Source organism: Rana temporaria, chromosome 5, assembly GCF_905171775.1.
Source record: "Rana temporaria chromosome 5, aRanTem1.1, whole genome shotgun sequence".
NCBI lineage: Eukaryota > Metazoa > Chordata > Amphibia > Anura > Ranidae > Rana > Rana temporaria.
Window position 1 is genome coordinate 85493391 of NC_053493.1, and position 23009 is coordinate 85516399.

Here is a 23009-nt window from a genome sequence, read left to right on the forward strand (position 1 = left end):
CTCTACTGCTACAACGGTGAATGATACTACTACTTAGAGGTCTATGTATATGTTAACTTTTACTCTTTTTTATCTGTGAATATTGCTCAAGCCTTGCACTTTAAAGAACCCCCCTCTTCCCTCTTTCCATCTTGAAGACGTAACTTACAGTCACTAGGATGTATCCCTTGTGCTGATGCCACTTCTTGGGGAGTAATGTTTAACAAACTGCCTGTACTATGCTGGCAGATCTCCATTATCAGTTGTAAACTAGATTTGAACATTGTCTGCCCTATCAAAACAAAGGGATAAAATTCTGCAAGTTCTGGTTCAGTTGTGTTGTGCAATAGTCATCCCACCACAGGGGGCACTGTGGCTGAATTTTCATGCTGTAAACTTGCAGACCTGTTGCTATAGACTCACCACTGCAACTTTGCTCTTGCTAGAGACTTGTCAGGCAAATTTGCTACAAATTGGAAAAGTGTTAACTAGAACTTGTGCTTCAAGTGCTCTGCAAGTGTACAACTTGCCAGTGAAAATGTGCAGCAAGTTAACAGACTTGCAATTCAACACTGCGACAACTTTGTGGCAAGTTATCCTTGCTATCTGGGTCAGCACAGAGCATTTCCCATTCATTCCCTACCCTGTGCAACTGAGGCTTGCACAGAAAGGCATGTGTGTTTGAGCTTTGGGGTGTACACCCTAATGCAATAGGCTGCGCACACCCATGGACAATGGGAAAAGTATAGAAAACCTCATATTAACCAAATGCTAGTTTCCTAATTTGGATCAATGAAAATGTATTTGAGAATACAGTTATAATGGGGAACGTTGTACTCTGCTCTTTGCAGCATTTATTATGCATGTTTGTATAGTAGGTATTATTAATTCAGTTATAAAGCTGGGATTTGTTTCCAATGCTTATTTAGAAAATATTGGTAACATAATGTGGTACTGTTCCTTCCAGTACATCTTGGTTGGAGCTGTTTATTCCCAGATGGGAGTCTACACAATCTAGTGCAGTAAAATAGCACATGCTCCATTACCTTGTCTTGTTAGGGTAAATTATATTTACTGTCTGTCACGTCTCATAATCGTCACATAAAGTAATGGAAAGCAGCATGTTGTCCCTGCAATAGTTAGGACATTACACCGGAGAATCATCGCCCATGACTGCAAGGAGAATACATTTATTAGAAAAGATCTACAACTCTCACACCAATTCATATGCCTAAAGCAACCCCTTCCTTTGCCAAGGTTTACAGAAACTGCTGCCAAATATAAACAATATAAACCAGCTTACACACAGCTCATTGGTGCATAACCAGTGCACAAATTTATTCTACGGTCAGTCCTCTGAGATCCAGTCAACTCCCATTGGGTGCCACCATTTTGCCTCTCAAGAAAGCGAAGCAAGGTTGGCAATAACAGCTACATGTCTGCCACACGTCTCCTTTTTCTGGGACAGTCTTGTGCCATTTATGTCTGAAATGTCAGTCGGTTAGAGATGAGAATGTAGCGTTTGACACAAGGTAAAAAATCGACATATTAGTATTGTCATTTTTTAAAACTGCATGTTAATCGCATAATCACTTCTTATTAAGAATATTTTTATAAAATCCAAAACTGTGAATCCAAAGCACAGATTTAACTAGAACAAGAAACCATGTGGCACTTCCCACTGATCCTTTACTCCCACTGTGGGTCTCTTTATTACGGAAGAAGCCACAGCGGGCCGCCTTCCTGTCATCTTGGGGTCCCCCCACAGTGGCGGAATGCTAGAGCTCAGTCACAAGTGCAACCTTTGCAGCCCTGGTATTTCTGCCACTGCAGTAGTGTATTTAGGTTTTGTGCTGCCCTAGGCCTGACTAAACTTGTGCACCCCCTAATTTAAATATGACACACCCCTTCCTGTCAAGGCCACACCCCTTTCTGTTTAAGACCCACCCTGATATTTTCGAGTGGGGGCACTAGTTCTTAGGGCCTGGAGGGGGGGCAATGGATTCCCTTAATTTGCATAGCTTTCCTTTCACTTCCTGTTTGGCTATGGGACAGGAAGTGAAGGGAAATCTCTGCAATGGGTCAGGGATGGTAAAAAATAAACTGACAGAGGCTATAACCCTCCCTTACTCTATCCAAAATGAAAAAAAAAAATGTTGCCTATAGTTTTACTTTAAGCACAAATTTCTGATAATTTTATGGAGAGGATTAAGAAGATATAACCATGCCAATGCTGTAGCAGAAACATAGAGCACAGTGAGGAAGGTTTATGGTCCAGGCTGAAAATTAGAAGCAGCTTGTGTTACACTAACAGTGTAGCAAAAGCAGCCGGGAACTCTTTCCATGCTGTCCCCCTGCAAAGTGCTGCCCTATGCCTGGGCCTTGTTGGCGTAGGCCAGGATACAATATTGGCCACTGGTGTCAGTAGTTTTTTATTTTTGTTGTTTTATTTAAAAAAAAAAATGTAAACTTTTTTTTTTCAGTTATTTTTTACATATTTTTTAGGACCCCCATTGGGCGACTTTGGTGAAGTATCAGGGGTCTAAACCCCTGATGTCTCACTTTTAAAACAGAGAAAGGGACTGAGAACAGATGTAGCAGTCCCTTTCTCTGCCGCCTCAGCTGCACAGAATGAATAAACACGAATAGCTCTGCACAGAGTTTGCTGATCATTCATAAACTGGAGCATAGTATACACAGTTTACTATGCCTCAGCTATCAATGGATAAAAAAACCCAAAAAAAAACCCGGAGTCAGTGATCGGTACCGGTCGCTGTGAAAAAGGATGAGAATATGACACAGGATTCACATTAAGAGTTAATGCGAGGTTCTAGACCAGAGTTTCTCAACCTTTAAAATATGGACAGTATCAAGGGGCCCCATTGTAAAATGTAAAAAACTATTCTAATAGTTTTACATAACACATGTAGGACACCCAACGTTAGACGTGATTTATTCTTACAAAGCAAATACACTTTTGCACACATACAGACTAGTATTCCAGTGTTTCTCCTCTCCCTTAGTTTGGCTACTTTCACACTGAGGCAGTTTTCAGGCGATTTAGCGCTAAAAATAGTGCCTGTAAAGCACCCGAAACCTCCGCTCATGCCTCCCCCAGAGTGAAAACCTGAGTGCTTTCACACTGGGACGGTATGCTTGCGGGACGGGAAAAAAGTCCTGCAAGCAGCATCCTTGGGGCACTTTGGGAGCACTGTATATAGCGCTCCTACCCCACCCCCATTGGAACATGGGCGGTTTTAATCCTTTCTTCGGACTCTAGCGGGAGTTAAAAGTGCCCAGCTAGCGACCGAAAAGTGCAGCTTAAACAGCGGCAAAACTAGCGGCACTACCGCTAACGGACACGCCGCCCCAGTGTGAAAGCAGCCTGTTGTCTCCTTCACTCAGCTAATGTGACCCCAGGGTTGACGGGGACAGGCAAGCAAGAATGCTGTGCAGATGATCAACACCCTTCTTATTAACACTAGGATGCCGATGGCTGGAAGGTTGTAATGATGCACAATAAAAACCTGTGGCTTTGTGTAACTAAAAGGCAGGCTTTATCAATTTGCTGGCTTGTATACATTTTTGGGCAATTTCTACCATTTTGCCAAGGCACCCCTGAAGAAACCTCAAGGCACCCTGGTTGAAAAAAGACTGTTCTAGACTATAGTTTCTGAGCGAAGAAAGCTGTGTTTTTGGCTTTCTCCGGATTCTGTAGTTCTAAATCAGAACTTTCAAATCTGTGTCTGAATTTTACCAGGTGCCTGCAGTCTGTGTGTGTGAGTACACAGGTGTGCAGGGTCTTGTATACTCAAGCCTGAGGATAGCTCAGAGCTCCCAGTTTGGAACAGATCCTAGTGTTTGAGACAGAAGCTCTTACCTAGAGTTCAGAGGAGCCCGAGCCAGGACCCATGAGCCAGAAGGTCTCACCCAGGGGTCAGAGGAGCCCCAGCCAGGAGGTAGGAGACCTCATTCCAAGAGTCAGGTAAGGGTGTCAGGACAAACGCTATCCAGATAAGTCAGGATTACACTGTACAGCAGGGGAGCCAGGTGGCTCTGTATTTTCGTTTGTTCATATTGATGTGGAAGAAACCCTGCATTGGCAACTGTCTATGAAACTTTCTGTTTATTTTAATAAATATGGGCTGCCATGCCCTTAAATGCAGTTTTGACTGGCACAACTAATTTGAATAGCACCTACCATATGAGTATAATCTCCCCAATACCACAATACAGGCAAAAGTCTAAAAGACGTGTATAAACCTTAGCACAATCAATTGTGAAAACCAAAACTATTCCATTACATATACTTTTTAACACACAGCCTACAGCCTACTTCAGGAGAAACTTCATTAATATAGTGGCTGCTGAGCAACCAGCAACTGTTTTACAATATAGAATAAAAAGTACAGGGGTCAGGAATAAGTTATATACAGTCCAGCATACTAAGTGCATAGGTCAGAAGTATGTCATATACAGCCCAGAGTGCAGAGGTCAGGAGTATGTCATATACAGCTCAGCACCCAGAGTGCAGGGGTCAGGAGTACGTCATACACCATTCAGCATACAAAGTACAGATTTCAGGAATATGTAATATACAGCCCAGTGTACAGAGTGTAGTGGTCAGGAGTATGTCATTTAGAGCCCAGTGAGCAGAATGCTGTGGTCAGAAGTATGTCATATACAGCCCAGCATACAGAGTGCAGTAGTAAGGAACAAATCTTATACATCCCACCCTGTTGTCCCCCCTTCAGGCCCTCTGGGATTTCTCCTCCTCACAAAGCACAGTTCATCTTGGGGATTTCTCCTGATGTACAGCACATTCTTCTGGGGCCTCTTCTGCATCTTTCTCTCCTTCCTGCATTATGCAGCCTGAGCTGTGTGTCCAGTGGGCATGGCTAAAAGTCTGGCCGTTCTGCCATTCAGGTTCAGGTTCTGCCCCAGGAGCAGTTAACTGCTGCAAGAAGGCCTTGGCTGTGTGGCTTTCACCCCTTAAAGTGGCTGCCAGCCTGAGCCATGAACAGATTCTCTGAGGGGGTTTGGACCTTCATACCCCTTCTGGCCCATCTACCTGCCTGGATAATGCCCCAAAGTTTTTACATGGTTATTTAATTTCCCTAGGTGTCTACCTACCTGATCACCTGCTCCTGTACTGCGCTCTCTCCCTGAAGTCGGGCCAGAACTATAAGCCTACTGCTGGATAGAAATCACTCTGCCTGGCAGTATCGGCTTCATTTCAGTACTGGGTGCGGAAAAGCAGAGGACATATCAGTACCCGGCACCCCACTGCACTCTGCAAGGCGCTCAACAGATAATAAACATGAAACACTGTCAGTATCTGTACCTTGATAACATATTTTGTTTGTCCTCCTGCTTTCCTATTTAAAATTGACCACACAGAACATGGAAGCACTTTTGCATTCTACTTGGGAGCACTGCCTGCTTGTAATCCAATGATCAGATTTCTGCCAACACTCCCCCCAGCACCGATTTTCACTGGAAAGATTAGTGTGCTGCTGTTTCTCTGCCCCCTGCAGTCTCCACCTCCAGCTCTCCAAGGTATTTATATTTTTTTGTATATATACACAAACATTTTTTAGATGAGGTTTCACTTATATAGTACTTTAAGTAAAACAAAGTTAACATCTATTGAAAACTGGTAATGATGATTTCAACAGTTTTATCAAGGGTATATGCAGACATATTGGGAAATTTATTGGGTATGTAACTGTAAAAAAGGTAAAAAATAAAACTGATTTTTAAGCACAAATTGTCCTTTAAGGCATGCCCCCATCCCACTAAATGCAGCCCTTCTAGTCCAATACTCACCTTTGTCCCGATTCCAGGTTGTGATGCTGCCTGGAGCCATGCAACAGCTTCTGGGAGCATGCCCGCTGTGTCCTCTTTATTCTACTCATGCATGGCACAGCCTGATTCATTCTTAAAGAACAAGCCATACACCTTTTGCTGGTCAAAAGTTACTGCCATATTTACTCTAACCAACCAGGCGTCTGCTTGGGATGAGCAACAGAATGTCCCTTATGGTTTAACTGCTAATCTTTACCACCTAATTCATTGGATGTTGATTACTGGAGTCAGGGCCGTCTTTAACCACTTGCCCACCAGGTGAATTCTGGCACTTCTCTCCTTCATGTGAAAATCACAATTTTTTTGCTATAAAATTAATCAGAACCCCCAAACATTATATATTTTTTTTAGCAGACATCCTAGGGAATAAAATGGCAGTCATTGCAATACTTTTTGTCACACCGTATTTGCGCAGCGGTCTTACAAGCGCACCTTTTTTTGGATAAAAATCACTTTTTTGAATTAAAAAATAAGACAACAATACATTTTGCCCAATTTTTTTATATATTGTGAAAGATAATGGTACGCCGAGTAAAATGATACCCAACATGTCACGCTTAAAAATTGCGCCCGCTCGTGGCATGGCGTCAAACTTTTACCCTTAAAAATCTCGATAGGCGACGTTTAAAAAATTCTACAGGTTGCATTTTTTGAGTTGCAGAGTAGGTCTAGGGCTAGAATTATTGCTCTCACTCTAACGATCGCGGCGATACCTCACTTGTGTGGTTTGAATACCGTTTTCATATGCGGGCGCTACTCGCGTATGCGTTTGCTTCTGCGCGCGAGCTCGTCGGGACGGGGCGCTTTAAAAAATTTTTTTTTGGTTTTCTTATTTATTTTTATTTAGTTTTATAATTTTTTACACTGAAAAAAAAAAAAAAAAATTGATCACTTTTATTCCTATTACAAGGAATGTAAACATCCCTTGTAATAGAAAAAAGCATGACAGGTCCTCTTAAATATGAGATCTGGGGTCAAAAAGACCTCAGATCTCATAATTAGACTTAAATGCAAAAAAAAAAAAAAAGTAATTTTTTCAAATGACAAAAAAAAAAATGTTTCTTTAAGAGGCTGGGCGGGACTGACGTTTTGACGTCACTTCCGCCCAGCAGAGCTATGAGGACGGGTGAAGGAGATTTCTCCTTCAGTCCCGTCCCCGCTCAGCTGCCGGACACATCCGATCCCCTCCGCCGCTACCGACGGCTCCGGTAAGCGGCGGAGGGCGCGGGAGAGCGGCGGGAGGGGGGGGGGCCCTCTCCCGCCACCGATAACGGCGATCTCGCGGCGAATCCGCCGCGGAGACCGCCGTTATCGTGTACACCACCGCCCCCTGAAAAGATGAATATCTCGGTTGTGGCAGCAGCTGCTGCCGTTATCGAGATATTCAACTTTAAAAAGAGGACGTCTTTTTGACATGGGGCGGTGGTCAAGAGGTTAATATGGTTTGGGCCCAGGGCAAACATTTTTTTTGGGCCCCCCTCCAGCTTATTTTGGGCCTGGCTGGTTCACATGTATGTTTTGGCGGTCCTCATTTGTGCAGGCACAGCAGCCCATTGATTTGAATGGGCTGCCATGCCTTTGTTTCCTGCAGAAAAAAGGTGCATTCAGCATTTTAAAAATACAGTTGCCTTGAAATCCATTCTGCTTTTGCACCATGGTACTTACCTGCAGTTCTTGCACACACAAACGCACTGTGTTTTTAAAAGCGTGACCTAAACATCTAAAAATGCAGCAAGTTTGACAGTGCGGGAACTGCAGATAAGTCACAGCAGACAGCAGAATGGACAGACAGTGCTGTATTTCAGTGCTTGATGGGCATAGGCGTGCCGTGTGCGCAGCCTATTACATGAGGCAAGTGCTTTTCTTTGCAGGAAACGCAGGCATGGAGGCCCATTCAAATGAATGGGCTGCTGTGCCTGCGCAAATGTGGGCCGCCAAAACACATACATGTGAACCAGCCAGGCCCAAAATAAGCCCATCAAGCAGTTAAATACAGACAGTAATGTCATGTACTCTGAGGCTTTACTCAGCCTGGACTGCAGGTCTGGTCTGTGATTTAAAGAGTTCCTCTATTTTACACATGGCATGGCATGGGGTCCCATGGTGCTAAAGCAGAATGGACAGACGGTGCTGTGACCCCATGCCATGCCATGTGTAAAATAGAGGAACTTTTTAAAACACTGACCAGACCTGCAGTGAATCATCAAATATTATAAAGACTTTGGGCACACTCTACAGAAAACTTCAATTTACAATATAGATTAGCAAACAGTGACATACCTTGAGGAGCAGGACATAAAGAAGTCAGCCTCAGGAAGAGCAAACTGGGGATGTTATAAAATCACATTCTAATTCACTTTTATATGCAAGCAGCACCCAGTGGCAGGAAGGGAGAAGTGCGCGTCTAAAGGGAAGCCAGGGGTGCTGTACATTTTAAAACACTGGGAAGGGAAGCAGTACTGTCACTGGCTGCGTGCCGCTGATGATTTTCAGCCTGATTTGTGGGCAGCACAGGGGCTTAACGGGAGGCAGGGCCGCCATCAGGAATTATGGGGCCACTTACACAGCTTCAGGCATGGGCCCCCTGGAGCAGAGAACCGGGATGGGGGGTGCTGCCGCCTGAAATTGAGAAGCAGGGGGGGGGGGGCTGCCGCAAATTTAGAAGCGGGGGGCCCTTTACAAAAAAAGAAATAAAGAAATAAAGAAAAATATATATAAAAAAGGGGTGTAGCCATCCGGGGCCCTGGGGACCTCTGGGCCCTTTAATAAAAAGAAAAAAAGAAATAAATATATATAAAAAATATATTTTAAAAAGGGGTTGCCATCTGGGGCCCTCTGGGCCCTTTAATATTTTTTTTTAAATAAAAATAAATTACAAAAAAGAAGGGGGTTGCCATCCGGGACCTCTGGGCCCTTTAATAAAAAATATATATAAAGAAACATTTATAAAAAAAAGGGGGGGTTGCCATCCAGGGCCCTGGGGACCTCTGGGCCCTTAAATAAAAAATAAATTAAAAAAATATATAAAAAAAAATAAAATAAACATTTATAAAAAAGATAAAGGGTGTTTGCCACATGGGGACCTCTGAGCCCTTTAATAAAAAAAAAATATATATATATATATATATATATATATATATATATATATATATATATATATATATATATATATAAAGAAATAAAATATATAAAAAAATGTTTTTTATATAAAAAAAAGGGGGGTTGCCATCCGGGGCCCTGGGGACCTCTGGGTCCTATAATAATAATAATAAACATTTTTTTATATATATATATATATATATATATATATATATATATATATATATATATATATATATATATATATATATATAAATAAAAAAAAAAATTTTTATAAGAAAAGGGGGGTTGTCATCCGGGGCCCTGGGGAACTATGGGCCCCTGGGGACCCCCAGACCTCTAAAAAAAATTGTCCCTTTAATAAAAAATAAAATAAAAATATATAAAAAAATTGTCCCTTTAATAAAAATATATAATTTTTTTTTATTTAAAAATAAATAAAAAAAAGGGGGGTTGCCATCTGGGGCCCTGGGGTCCTCCGGGCCCCTGGGGGCCTCCGGACCCCTAAAAAAAAAAAAAAAAAATAAATGTTGTTTTTTTTCCAAAGGGGGATGCTTTGGGCCCCCAACAGTGACAGGGCCCAGGGCACCTGCTCCATTTGCCCTGCGGTAAAGACGGCCCTGACTGGAGTGATAAGACAATGGGGTTGATTTACTTAAACTGGAGAGTGCAATATCTGGTGCAGCTGTGCATAGAAACCAATCAGCTTCCATGTTTTAGCCCTGGTTCACATTGCTGCTACTTTGACATCTGTGTGGCTTCATGCAGATCTCTGGAAGCTGATTGGTTTCTATTGACGTTGCACCTGAAATCGGCAAAAGTAGTGCAGGAACTACTTTTGCAAATCAGTGCGGCGCTGCAAAATCGGTGTCGCAACCGATTGGAACAGTGCCATTGCCTCCAATAGGCTGCGACTTGTCATGCCATTTGATCTCTCAAATGGCATGACAAATCGCCCCAATGTGAACCTAGGCTTACTGTCAAAGCTTAATTGAACAAGCTGAAGTTAGAGGCTGATTGGTTTCTGTACAGGGCTGCACCAAATTTTACACATTTAGAAGTATGATTTTAAAACCGTGTATATTCTGTTGTCTTATTTGACAAGAAGTTCAGAGTATACTATGAGAACATTCTTTATAAGCATCAGTGATCCTCTTTAATGAATGCCTTTGAATGGTGTTCACCTACAGTGAATGAAACATAAGTGAAGTCCACCACCAACACAAAAAAGCCTGTGTGAATAAGGAATCTCTAAAATAGTGCTAAAAATGACAATGGTGCATTTATAAGTACTGTGATAACTTGAAAGGGTGCAATGTGTTATGTAGCTTTGCAATATAGCTTATATCATTAAACACCAAAGGGCACACGATCAAATGCCTCTGAATATCTTTGTAAGTGAAAAGCCTTTTGGGAATTATGCATTCATTGTCTGACTGACATTGCAGGATTTCATACCTCAATTCCCTCCGTGTCTTCAATGAACCTCCTGCTGACAGATTGCAAGGCCTCCTGTGGCCACTCATGGAACCAGTCAATAGCTGTGCAGTTAACTATGGCTGGGAACTTCCGAGCCCTGATTCGTAGAGTGGAACCAACGGGAGAGAAACACAAAATGACCTGAAGGGGTAAAAGGAGAGGGAATGATGAGTAACAAAGACACAACATGTTTCAACTTCGCAATCAAATCCACCTTTTAAAAAGATGATTGTATAATGCCGCGTACACACCATCACTTTATGTGATGAAAAAAAATGACGTTTTTAAAAACGTCACTTTAATTGACTGTGTGTGGGGGAAAACGTCGTTTTATGTCTTGTAAAAAACGACCAAAAAAAATTGAAGCATGCTTCAATTTTATGTGTCGTTTTTCAAAAGTGCACTTTTTACTTCACAGAAATTGACCGTGTGTAGCAAAAAACTTCGTTTTCTAAGACGTTTTTTCATCCACGCATGCCCAGAAGCTACTTATGAAGCGAGCTTCAATGGTAAAACGTGGTGGAACGTAACCTCACTTTGCAAGATCATTGTGAGAAAACGATGGTGTGTAGGCAACTTCGTCTTTGAAAATTGAAGTTTCAAAAACGTCATTTTTTACTTCACAGAAAGTGTCGTTTTTTTTCATCACATAAAGTGATGGTGTGTAAGAATCATGTTCAGTAATGTTTTACTTATAAGTGCAATATTATCAAATGTAAACATTCTTCATAGAGATTTCTAAATGAGCAAACAACCTAACTGACCAAGGATTTGATTTTCCTTCCTGGCATTGGTTGAAATATATATTATTTATTTTTTTATTAAAGGGCCCAGAGGTCCCCAGGGCCCCGGATGGCAACCCCACTTTTTTTTATTTATTTTTTATAAACATTTTTTTTAATTCTTTATTTTTATATATATATATATATTTTTATAATTGTTTTTTTATTAAAGGGCCCAGAGGTCCCCAGGGCCCCGGATGACAACCGCCCCTTTTTTTTTTATAAACATTTTTTTTTACATTTTTTTTTTATTTTTTTTTCCTTTTTATTAAAGGGCCCAGAGGTCCCCAGGGTCCCGAATGGCTACCCCCCTTTTTTTATATATTTTTTAAATTTCTTTTTGTAAGGGAATTCACGGTAGCCCCCCTGCTTCTCAATTTGAGGCAGCAGCACCCCCCGGTTCCTCCAGGGGGCCCATGCCTGAAGCTGTGTAAGAGGCCCCATAATTCTTGATGGTGGCCCTGGATATATATTTAGTTATCACAAAGGTTGGGGTAATTTTATTTATTACAATATTGCATTTCAGCCTTGTCATTTGCACGCAGAGATTTCTCCAGATTCTCAGAATCTTTTAATACTATGTACTATAGATGATATATTTAAATCTTTGCAATTTTAGGTGGAGAAGCATTACTCTGAAATTTGACAATTTGTAGACGTAGCTTTGCACAGATTGGTGAACCTCTGCCTATCTTTACTTCTGAGACACTCTGACTCTATAAGATGCCCTTTTTATACCCAATCATGTTACTGATAATTAACCTAATTAGGTGCAAAATGTTCTTCCAGCTCTTCCTTCTTAGTACCACCTATTTTGCCAGCTTTTTGTTGCCCTGTCCCAACTTTTTTGAGACATGTTGCTGCCATCAATTTCAAAATGATCTTATTTATTTTCTTAAAATGGTAAAGTTTCTCACATTTGATATGCTTTCTATCTTCTGTTGTGAATAAAATATGGGTTTATGAGATTTGCAAATCACTGCATTCTGTTTTTATATAGATTTTACACAGGGTCCCAACTTTTTTGGAATCGGGGTTGTATGTATGGTAATATAAGGTAAGAAAAAGTACCTATAATCTTGTCATTCACTTCATCCTAAATGCCAGAGGGCTGGATATTTATGGGCAAATCTAAATTTTATGGAGACGATCTCACGGAAACAATAAAATCTACTGACACATTGGAATTCATTTACTACAACTGGAGAGTGCAACATCTGGTGCAGCTGTGCATGGTAGCCAATCTGCTTCTAACTTCAGCTTGTTCAATTAGGCCCCTTTCAGACTGGGGCGGGAGCCGCGGTGGCGGTACAACGCCGCTAAAAATAGCGGTGCTATACCGCCGGGACTGCCGCAGAAATCAGCCGCTAGCGGTGCGGTATTAACCCCCGCTAGCGGCCGATAAAGGGTTAATACCGCCCACAATGCGCCTCTATAGAGGCGCATTGCGGGCGGTATTGCCGCGGTTTCCCATTGTTTTCAATGGGAAGGAGCGGTGAAGGAGCGGTATACATGCCGCACCTCTCACCGCTCCAAAGATGCTGCTGACAGGAGATTTTTTTGTCTCCCGCCAGCGCATTGCCTCAGTGTGAAAGCCCTCGGGCTTTCACATTGAGTCTGCAGTGAAGGAGTTTTTCAGGCGGGATAGCAGCGCTATTTTTAGAGCTGTACCCCCTGAAAAATTTTTCAATGTGAAAGGGGCCTTAAGCTTTGACCAAAAAAAAACTGATTGATTACTATACAGAGATGCACCAAATTTTGCACTCTCCAGTTTTACTAAATCAACCCCATAGGGTCAATATTCATCATGTGCCATCACTGCTGATCAGATATGCAGTCAAAGGACAGGCAGTCAAAGGACAATTATTGGCCAATAAGTCTAGCAGAGAAATAACCACCCTCAATAATTAATCTATGTGCTTTAAATAAGAAAATTAAAGCAAACCAATACATACATAATATTATTTTTAGTGATAACATAGTATGTAGAAACAATGGAGTTGTGAATACTGACACAGAAGGACTTACTTTGAGCTGAAGGCGGACTCTTTCTATAAAGAACTTCCAACAACCATCTTTGGAGTCGTCTAATCCCAGACCTCGCACCTCATTTCTGATTCCAGACACTATTGTTTCTACTTCCTCTTCACTGAACAGATCAGGCACCTCTCCTGTAAGACATTTTGTTTATCTTTATTAAACATTAGGAACAATGTATTTCAGAGATGCAGACCCATGCTTACAATAAAGACTATTCCTCCAGTCCATATAGATGTACTGAGCTTTAGTCGGAGGAAGAATCAATAAACTGCAAGTGCAGTGACGTTACTGCACACGTGCTCCATTGAGAACTACAGTCCCTATGCTGCAATGGCAGATGGGACTTGTAGCTTTTTTTCATTCATAGATTCCGGTTAACGAATGATGTGGCTGTGTGGGTGGAGCCACACACAGCTGTGCTGATTTTTTAATTTATAACAGGAATTGTCGAGAAGAAGAACTCTGCAATCCTGTAGGTCAGGGGGCTCTGCTGCTGATCATTTTTTATGTTACATACTAAATATGGATGTAGCATAAAATGTTACATCAGGAGGGGCTCCTGATGATGTCCAAGCAGTGGCGAAACACGTACAATGGTTTACAAGCCGCATATTAGAGTACACGCCGACTCTTGCAGCAGAGCAGTGGTGACCTTACAAACAAACTGGCAGATGATTCCGGGGTGCCAGGAAGAACCCCCGAAATGTGTGAGTGTGTTTTCATTACATATTTTTATGACATTTTAATAAAATGGTATGCGCTATGAGATCTCTTTCTGCTTGACTGTATCTTATATGTAAGCGGCTCCATGGATTTGTTTCATTGGAGACATTGGAAGCAGATGAGAGCTGCAATGCACAGCAGAGCTGTAAAAATCATTGCAGACCTACTTTGGTATATGCCAAGGTGGTCATCTCCATTTGGTGAGTGTGAACCCACTGGGGCCGGGGGGAATATTTGCACAGAGTGGAGCGTTGGTGGTGGAAAGCACTTTACTGAATACAGAAGAAAAACATCACTCAAGAACCATTTGAGCACTAGCACTTTAAAAGAGAGACATTTTCTGATATCGCTCACTTTGGACTTTTTGGTTGTCACTTTAAATTGCATTAATTATAATTTATACAAATACAGTATATATATATTATATATATATATATATATATACACGTATATATTTTTTTTCACAAATAATTAGCTGCACTTATTTTTTAGGAAGTTTTTGGTTTTGGATGTCATACTAGGTTTATTAGAGGTGGGAGAGTGTGGCTTTAATATTAATAACCATTGTTTAATGTGTATACATTGAAAAAGAGCAGCTACCCATACATTTATTTACTCATTTTGCTGCACAGGTATTATATTAACATTAGTAATATCTCTTTGCATACCCAAAATATTGCTGTTTACAAAATGGATTTGCCTTGCTATACAGTCTCAAATATGTTAATTGTACTACCCACAAAACGTATTTTATAATCTTTAATGGCTGCTGGCAAGATGATTACCACCATAGCTTCTAAAGTCTGTTCGAGACATAATGAAATTTCCCCACCCTTCACAATTTTGCTTAAATTCTGTGACCAATGAAAAACCAAATGGTGGTATTCCTTGGGTAGATTGTCCTTAGGCGAGAATTGGGCAGTATAGCTGCCACAGAGTGAAATTGTCATTATGGTCTGATGGGTAGTTTGATCCAGTGGGGCCCCACCTAGAACTTAAATATAAGTATTGGATAGAGCTGGCCTTTAAGCTCAGCCTAACTGCAACATATTTCCGCTTTCAGATTAATTTAAGTTTTCCAATGCAAGGTTAACTTGTTTCTGAAGACTGCTTTGTGTCTTCTTCCCTAAAAGTTCACCGTATCCACAGTCAATTTATCAACAGGAGAAAAAGCATTCAAGAAATGTGTTGATGTAATCACCTGATGCCAACAAGTCATTAATCAGAACAAGAAAGCGTTCATCTGGAACATGGGCATCTGTCAGCAAAAACACAGTGGCAATGTTCTTGGCTCCTGTCCTGATGTACAAATTGGCAAGATCCACCTGTAAAGGGAAAGAGGCAATCATTTATACTTGGTGGAAATGTTGATGTAGGTATAAAAACAAAAGAGTATCAGCTTTGTGCTAGCCTGTCCACCTGCAATGTGGCTCTATACATCATCACTGGCCTCTTTACAAGGAAAGAAGATGTTAGACTCATTCAAGTGTTAAAGAGGAAGTAGTCAGTAATCTACAAATATATTACAGCTATGTTTTAGTTATACATGAGTAGTCCATTAAAATAACACTAACAGCGAAAGTTTTTTTTATCATTTAGAGACTAGTGCTTACACATTGTACATGTAAAATCAATTCTCTGTCTTACTCCGTCTTACTCCCTGCTCTGCCCTCCATCACCAAAAATATGCAGACCAATTTTTTATGGAAAAAATGTTGCAACTGCACCTCTAATTTCAAAGTTTTAGAGGTACAGTAAAGCCTTGGTTTAAGAGTAACTTGGTTCGAGAGCGTTTTGAAGTACAGTAAAACCTTGGATTGCGAGCAGAATTCTTTCCGGAAGCATGCTTGTAATGCAAAGCACTTGTATATCAAAGTGAATTTCCCCATAATAAATAATGGAAAATCAAATGATTTGTTCCACAACCATTTGTTCATAAGTCCTTCAGTTTGTAGTCTATATAAAAAGATTATAGTAATGTAATAGGTTGTGTAACCATAAAATGTCCATCCACAAATGGAAGCCTCCACAAGGGGATTAGAAGCAAAATCCAGCAGGAGCTACAGTGTATAAAAGAGAAGAGAGGCACCTCTAAGGCCGGGTACACACGACAGAGAAACTAGTTGTAAAAGAAACATCGTTTTCCTCGACGAGTTCCTTGTCAGGCTTGTCGAGAATCTTGTCAAGCTTTCCTTGCATACACACTGTCAAGACAAAATCTCGTCGTTCTCAAACGCGGTGACGTACAACACGTACAACGGCACTATAAAGGGGAAGTTTTATTCCAATGGCGCCACCCTTGGGGCTGCTTTTACTAATCTCATGTTACTGCGTTTTAAGTAAAAGTTTGGTGAGAGATGATTTGCGCTTTTCAGTCTGTAACAGCGTGACGAATGTTTCCATTACGAACGCTACTTTTACCGAAGGTGCGCTCCCGTCTTATACTTTATTCTGAACATGCGTGGCTTTCTAAGCATACACACAAACATGTTTCTCGTCGTAAACCAGCCCGACGAGAAACACGACAAGGAAATTGAGACTCCCGACGAGAAAAAAAAAAACTTGTTCTCTTTTTTTCTCGTCGAGATCCACAACAGTTTTCTCGATGAAAAACATACACTCAGCAAAAAAGCTCTGCCACCAAGTTTCTTGATGGATTTTGTCGTAACGGTTGTGTGTACGAGGCCTCAGTGTAGCAAAATGTTTACATTTGAATGAAGGTACAACATTTAGAAACTCACATGATTGATGATTAAAAGAGGTCCATCTATGTATGTAGGCATCTGGGGTCAAAGGGGTTGTAAAGGTACAATTTTCTTTTCCTAAATAGCTTCCTTTACCTTAGTGCAGTCATCCTTCACTTACCTCATCCTTCCATTTTGCTTTTAAATGTCCTTATTTCTTCTGAGAAATCCTCACTTCCTGTTCTTTTGCCTAACTCCACACAGTAATGTGGGGCTTTCTCCCTGGTGTGGAGTGTCGTGCTCGCCCCCTCCCTTGGACTACAGGAGTCAGGATGCTCTCTACGTTGCAGATAGAGAAAGGAGCTGTGTGTTAGTGGGCGTCCTGACTCTCCGGTAGTCCAAGGGAGGCGGCCAGCACGACACTCCACACCAGGGAGAAAGCCTTGCATTACTGTGTGGAGTTACAGACAGAAGAACAGGAAGTGAGGATTTCTCAGAATAAATAAGGACATTTAAAAGCAAAATCGAAGGATGAAGTAAGTGAAGGAGGACTGCACTAAGGTAAAGGAAGGTATTTAGGAAAAAAAAAAAAATTGTACCTTTACAACCCTGTAACCCATTCCAGGAAACATTGCAGAGGTGTACAAATAAGGAACATAATTCAATATATCTTATTCTGAGTTACCAGTAGCTAGGTTAAAGACAGTATATCAATGTTTTTTATAATTTGTACATTGTATTGCTGATGTTTGTTACATACTCTTATTGCATTACTCTATAGATTTGCTGTCCTGACAAAGCGACAACCCCGCGAAACTAGTCAACGTTTGACCAATCATTGAATTGTACAATTATTTGTTTTGCAATTTTTATACATCAATAAACTTTTTTACATTATTATGTTTTATGTATTTTCATCAGTACCGAGATAGTCCCTCCCAAACCATTGAATGGGCGGCGCTAGGTCTAACTTCAGCCACTGGTCCTTCGCCCCCACTCGCCCCCTTCTACAGTAAATAATAGGATTTCTAGGAGTGTACTTTCTGCAGTTTGTGCTCTGTAATGTCCTCCCCCTCTGATTTCTGAATCACCAATCACCTTTAAACTTACATGCCAAGCCTAAATCTAAATGGTGGCTATCAGAAAAGTGTGACATATTGTTTTACAACTTTCTGTATATGAATGACAGCGAATAGCATCTGGGAAATACTGACCAAAGGTTAAGTGCATTACAGAAATGCCTGGGTGAAAACTAGGCAGTTAGGAAGTGCTCCCTTTATGTCCCTTTAGGACCTGTTTTCAGTATTTAAATGGAGTGTGCCTTGAAAACTCCCCAAATAACCCCCCTCATCCTCTTCATTAGTTTATGAATATAAAATTAGAGATTGCTTAAGGCCAGGTAGTGTTGACAAGCTCCTGGGAGTCCAAGATCTCAGCAATAGCATTCACTCACTAGCCACAATAACTGTCTATCCATCTCCTTGAGTAAAGCAAATAGACAGACAGGCCATTATCTGTATGGCACCAGCTAATGTACATAATTCGCCTGACCCCAGTAATTGAGAGACTGGTTCAATGCTGCTGGTTACTACATGCTGCACAGCATTTTGTTATCTCTCTTCAATGAGCTAAGCTCTCTCCTGAACCGTTCGTTCCTCTGTTATCAGCCTGATAACTCCTGACAAATTCTCTGACACTTTAGACAAAAGCAGCCTGAATCTTCAGTCAGGGAAGGTTGCTAAAAAATATTAGCAGGGAGAAGGCCCTATTACAAAGCACCTCTGAGAGTCTCTGCCTATGATGAGAAGGGGTGTGTGCCTTTACTCCAATCAGCAATGTTAGCTATCTTGGCTGTATGCCCAGACATCACAATCTGTGTTAAACAGGAAGAGAAAATCTCCTAACACAATCTGAACATTCTAAACAGTATATACATGTGAAGACAGCAGATATACATGTAAAACTTATGTAGGAAGAATTGGTTCATCCCTCTGTGTCATCTGAGGCTGTTCACTTCACTGGGTGTTTGGAGGGTTTACATCAACTTTAAAGGAAAGCCTGATAGTGTAAAATGTTTCAAATATATCTTATGCCGCGTACACACGGTAGTTTTTTGTGATAAAAAAACGTAATTTAAAATGATCGTGTGTGGGCAAAACGTTGTTTTATGTTTTCTGAAAAACGACCAAAAAAAAATTTCGAACATGCTTCAATTTTTTATGTCATTTTTTTAAAATGTCGTTTTTTGTGTCATAAAAACTGATCGTGTGTGGGCTAAAACGACGTTTAAAACGACGTTTTTAAACCCACGCATGCCCAGAAGCAAGTTATGACTCGAGCTTGAATGGAACAGAGTGCTATCGTACGTGTTGTACGTAACCGCGCTTTGCAAGAGCATTTTCAGAAAACGATGGTGTGTGGGCAACGTCGTTTTTAAAAATTAAGTTTGAAAAAGGCCGTTTTTTTTCATGATAAAAAACAATGTTTTTTTCCAAGACAAAAAACGACCGTGTGTACGCAGCATAAGGCATAAGGCATATTGGTCTTTTAACAACCTCAAGGGAATCTATAGTGATTATGTATTTGTTTTTTAATTATTATGGTCAAAGAAATATGAAACATTGACAGTTAATATTATAATGTTTGCTATCCAGCCAGCAGGTGGTGCACTAGCCTGCTTTTCATATATTCTGCTATTTCATCTGTGCCTAGAGAAGCTTTTCATGGAGCTCCAATGAGTATTACAGTAGTGGCTCATCCGATATTTGATGGCTAAAACAGAGGTTTTAATCAGATGAACAAATCACGTGAATCATGTGAATTGAGTTTGGTGGTCTCAGCCCGGCTCCAGGTGGGTGTGCTATGCGAGGTAAGCCTGCGCTTAGTACGCCCACCCCCTCCCACAAAAAACACCACACTTACACGCACTCGAAATTGGGTTAACATGCACGCACTTTGACCGCGCGGTCTCTAAAAAGAGAGGCAAAGGACTAACGGGGCTGGTTGAGCGGGCAAATCCTCTCACTCCCTTATAGGGAGTCCCTCTGCCCCGTTGGGCTTCAAAACGGAGCAGGTAGGGCAGGCTGTGGGGGAGGACCCCCTCACACACCCACCATTGCCACCTGGGGCATGGAGAAAAGTGGCAGATTGCCTCTGGGGGAGGCCTGCCTACTCCCAACTCCTGCAGTCCGGCTCCTCTCTCGAGTACACGCACAAAAATACACTTAAAAAAAAAAAAAAAAAAAAGATGAACAAATCACAAAGAAATCAGTGCCTGCTTAGCTGTCCCTTTAGTTAACCCATATTGTTTTGGGAATTCCTTATCATATATTAAATGTTTATTTGTAAAACATAGATTTTACATATATTTCATACACAGTACATCAGAATCTCCCTTATTTTAAAGTCCCCATCAGAATCCCACCCTTAAATCAGTAATCCCCATCGCAGTGCCCCTTATATCAGTGTCCAAACAAGAATTCCCTATTTCTTCTTTGTGCCCATCAATTTCCCCCCTTGCCTCAGTGTCTCCATCAGAGCCCCCTTACATAAGTGTGCCCATCAGAATCCCTCCCCCTTACATCAGTGTCCCCATCAGAATACTCCCCTTACATCAGTGTCCCCCAAAATCCCTTCTTACACCAGTGTCCCCATTAGAATCTCCCATGACATCAGTGCCCCACTCCCCACAAGAATTCCCATTTACATCAATGCCCCCATTAGAATCTCCCCTTCTATCAGTTTCCCCATCAGAAAACTCCTTTAGATCAGTGTCCCCATTAGAGTTCCTGTCCTATCACTGTCCCCATTAGAGTTCCTCTTACATCAGTGCCCTCATCAGAGTCCCCCTTACCACTGTAATTTAGCTTATGAATAGCAGCTGTAACTGGTTAGCAGGGTGGGAGCCAGGAGACGGGACAGGTCTAAACAGAGGACCTTCCAACCCCCTGTGAATGGGAGGGCAAGTGATTAATTTGTAGCTAGGATGTTGATGGTCCTAGCAACCGACACTGTGCGGATTGGGGTTAATGAATGTCTGCAATACAGACTGCAGGTGGGAGGTTGAAGAAATGAACAGCAACTTATATGATCCTGTGCACTTAATCTGAGGATCGTGACAAAGCAGATAGAAGCTCAGCTTTATGTAACAACACAAAAATTATCTGAGCATATAGTTTAAAGGTCACTGTAGTTTTACTAAGAAGAGTTGATTTGATCCAACTGGTGAAAAAAAAAATTCCCTCCAACACTGTAATGTACTGTAGTTCTATTTAAAATACAGAATAATTGTCACAGCGGTCATGTAGATTAGTCTCCTTGCCTTAAGGTCTTGTATACCATATTCATTTTTCAGTGTGATCTGAAAAACTTCCAGAGAGCCAATGTATGCAGCTAGTTTAGACAGACTTTGTTTTCCACTGCCACCCACACCAATCAGCAGTGCATAACCCCGGGTGGTCTCCAATATCCGACTGATTCGACACCTACAAGAAACATAGCAGAATAAAAGTACAGATTTAACAACGATGTACATATTAAATATATTCCATGGTAAAGCACACACGATGTCCTAGCAAAGGGGCTGGTAGGCGTGTCTACATTACTGGCCACACCCTCCCATTTCATCACCTGTTTACCAAGGTCTAACTTTAGTTGGGTTAAACTGAGCAAATAAAAGTAATGTGTCGTATACATGTCCAATCAAAAGCTTTGAGCAAATATATACATTTTTCTTCCTTTCAGGTATATCAGTCCATACTTACACATGCTGCATGGCATCTTCAAACAAAACCAGATTCATGGCTGCATTCAGCTCATTGTAGCTGTCTAGAGCTTCATCAAGTGTTTTCCTTAGGGCATCCCATCCTTGCACTGGCAGATAAGATGGCTCTCCAACTCCATTGGCAAAATGACAAAATATAAGAGGCTGCTTTAACAAGACATTATCTTCTATACCCTAGAATAAAGATACACAAAAAGACAGTTCTCTGATTTGGTCAGGCCAATTACTTTATTCCGTTCAATCACTTTGAAACAGTATGCTAAATTCTAAATAGAACGTGTTTTCCTGATGCCCCTGCATTTGAAAGTGTAATTTCACTTCTAGACCTAATGGATGGCATTTAAATAAATCACCAAATATGAAGAATAGTGTGACAGAAATAATTTGACAACATTTGGCTGCTTGGGGCCAGTGTGTGTCAATATTTAGGTCGAGGGAAGGGGGGAAAGGATTTTGGAAGGGACTTTTCGCGGCACTGATAAAGACAAACTGATAAAAAATATCATAATTTATTGGACAAAAAAGAAAATAAGTATAATACAAAGACAATTTAAGAACAAACCCCACATTTCACAACAGAAAGCAAAAAACAGACTGTGTCTTAATGTAAGGAATTGATGACCTCGACCGGTTTCGCGGTGATTTACCGCTTCTTCAGGAGGAAATTCTTTTCTTTTCTAAAAAGTATGCATAGACATATAAATAAACAAGCAGAATATACAATATGAGTATACATTGTGTACAATTCAATACAATGCGTTATATAGTGGAGCCGAGCACTCACCCAGGTTGGTCATATGATCAGACGTGGAGCCTGGTATAAGCCTTCCGTGGCGCGTGGAGGGGGATATTTTATTAAGACGGGCTCTATTGAGGTGAGGAGTAGAGTAAATCATATATACAAGGAATGGTCAATTAATTATTGGGGTATGGGTCACCAGTGAGTGAAAGGAAGTGTGTGTGAGTGGCGGACAAAAGGGGGAAAAAGAAAAAGAAAATAAGGGGGGGGGGGGAAAGGAGAAAGAAGGAAAAGGGAGGTAGGTAAGTAAGGGAAGGACAGAAAAGGGGGGGGAAAAAGAATGAGGAAGTCCGCCACTCACACACACTTCCTTTCACTCACTGGTGACCCATACCCCAATAATTAATTGACCATTCCTTGTATATATGATTTACTCTACTCCTCACCTCAATAGAGCCCGTCTTAATAAAATATCCCCCTCCACGCGCCACGGAAGGCTTATACCAGGCTCCACGTCTGATCATATGACCAACCTGGGTGAGTGCTCGGCTCCACTATATAACGCATTGTATTGAATTGTACACAATGTATACTCATATTGTATATTCTGCTTGTTTATTTATATGTCTATGCATACTTTTTAGAAAAGAAAAGAATTTCCTCCTGAAGAAGCGGTAAATCACCGCGAAACCGGTCGAGGTCATCAATTCCTTACATTAAGACACAGTCTGTTTTTTGCTTTCTGTTGTGAAATGTGGGGTTTGTTCTTAAATTGTCTTTGTATTATACTTATTTTCTTTTTTGTCCAATAAATTATGATATTTTTTATCAGT

The 23009-nt window shown here is 41.1% G+C and overlaps 1 protein-coding gene across 1 annotated transcript in view; it reads right to left on the bottom strand.

Moving 5' to 3' along the window:
• Nucleotides 1–23009, bottom strand: part of DNAH11 (dynein axonemal heavy chain 11) — a 376413-nt gene that overhangs the window by 144287 nt on the left and 209117 nt on the right. Inside the window, exons 52-56 of the mRNA XM_040352802.1 lie at nucleotides 21418–21611; nucleotides 20976–21138; nucleotides 15172–15295; nucleotides 13236–13378; nucleotides 10405–10566 (exon numbers count right to left, since the gene is read on the bottom strand). Coding sequence (XP_040208736.1) covers nucleotides 10405–10566; nucleotides 13236–13378; nucleotides 15172–15295; nucleotides 20976–21138; nucleotides 21418–21611 — 786 coding nt within the window. The remainder of the gene's footprint in view (nucleotides 1–10404; nucleotides 10567–13235; nucleotides 13379–15171; nucleotides 15296–20975; nucleotides 21139–21417; nucleotides 21612–23009) is intronic.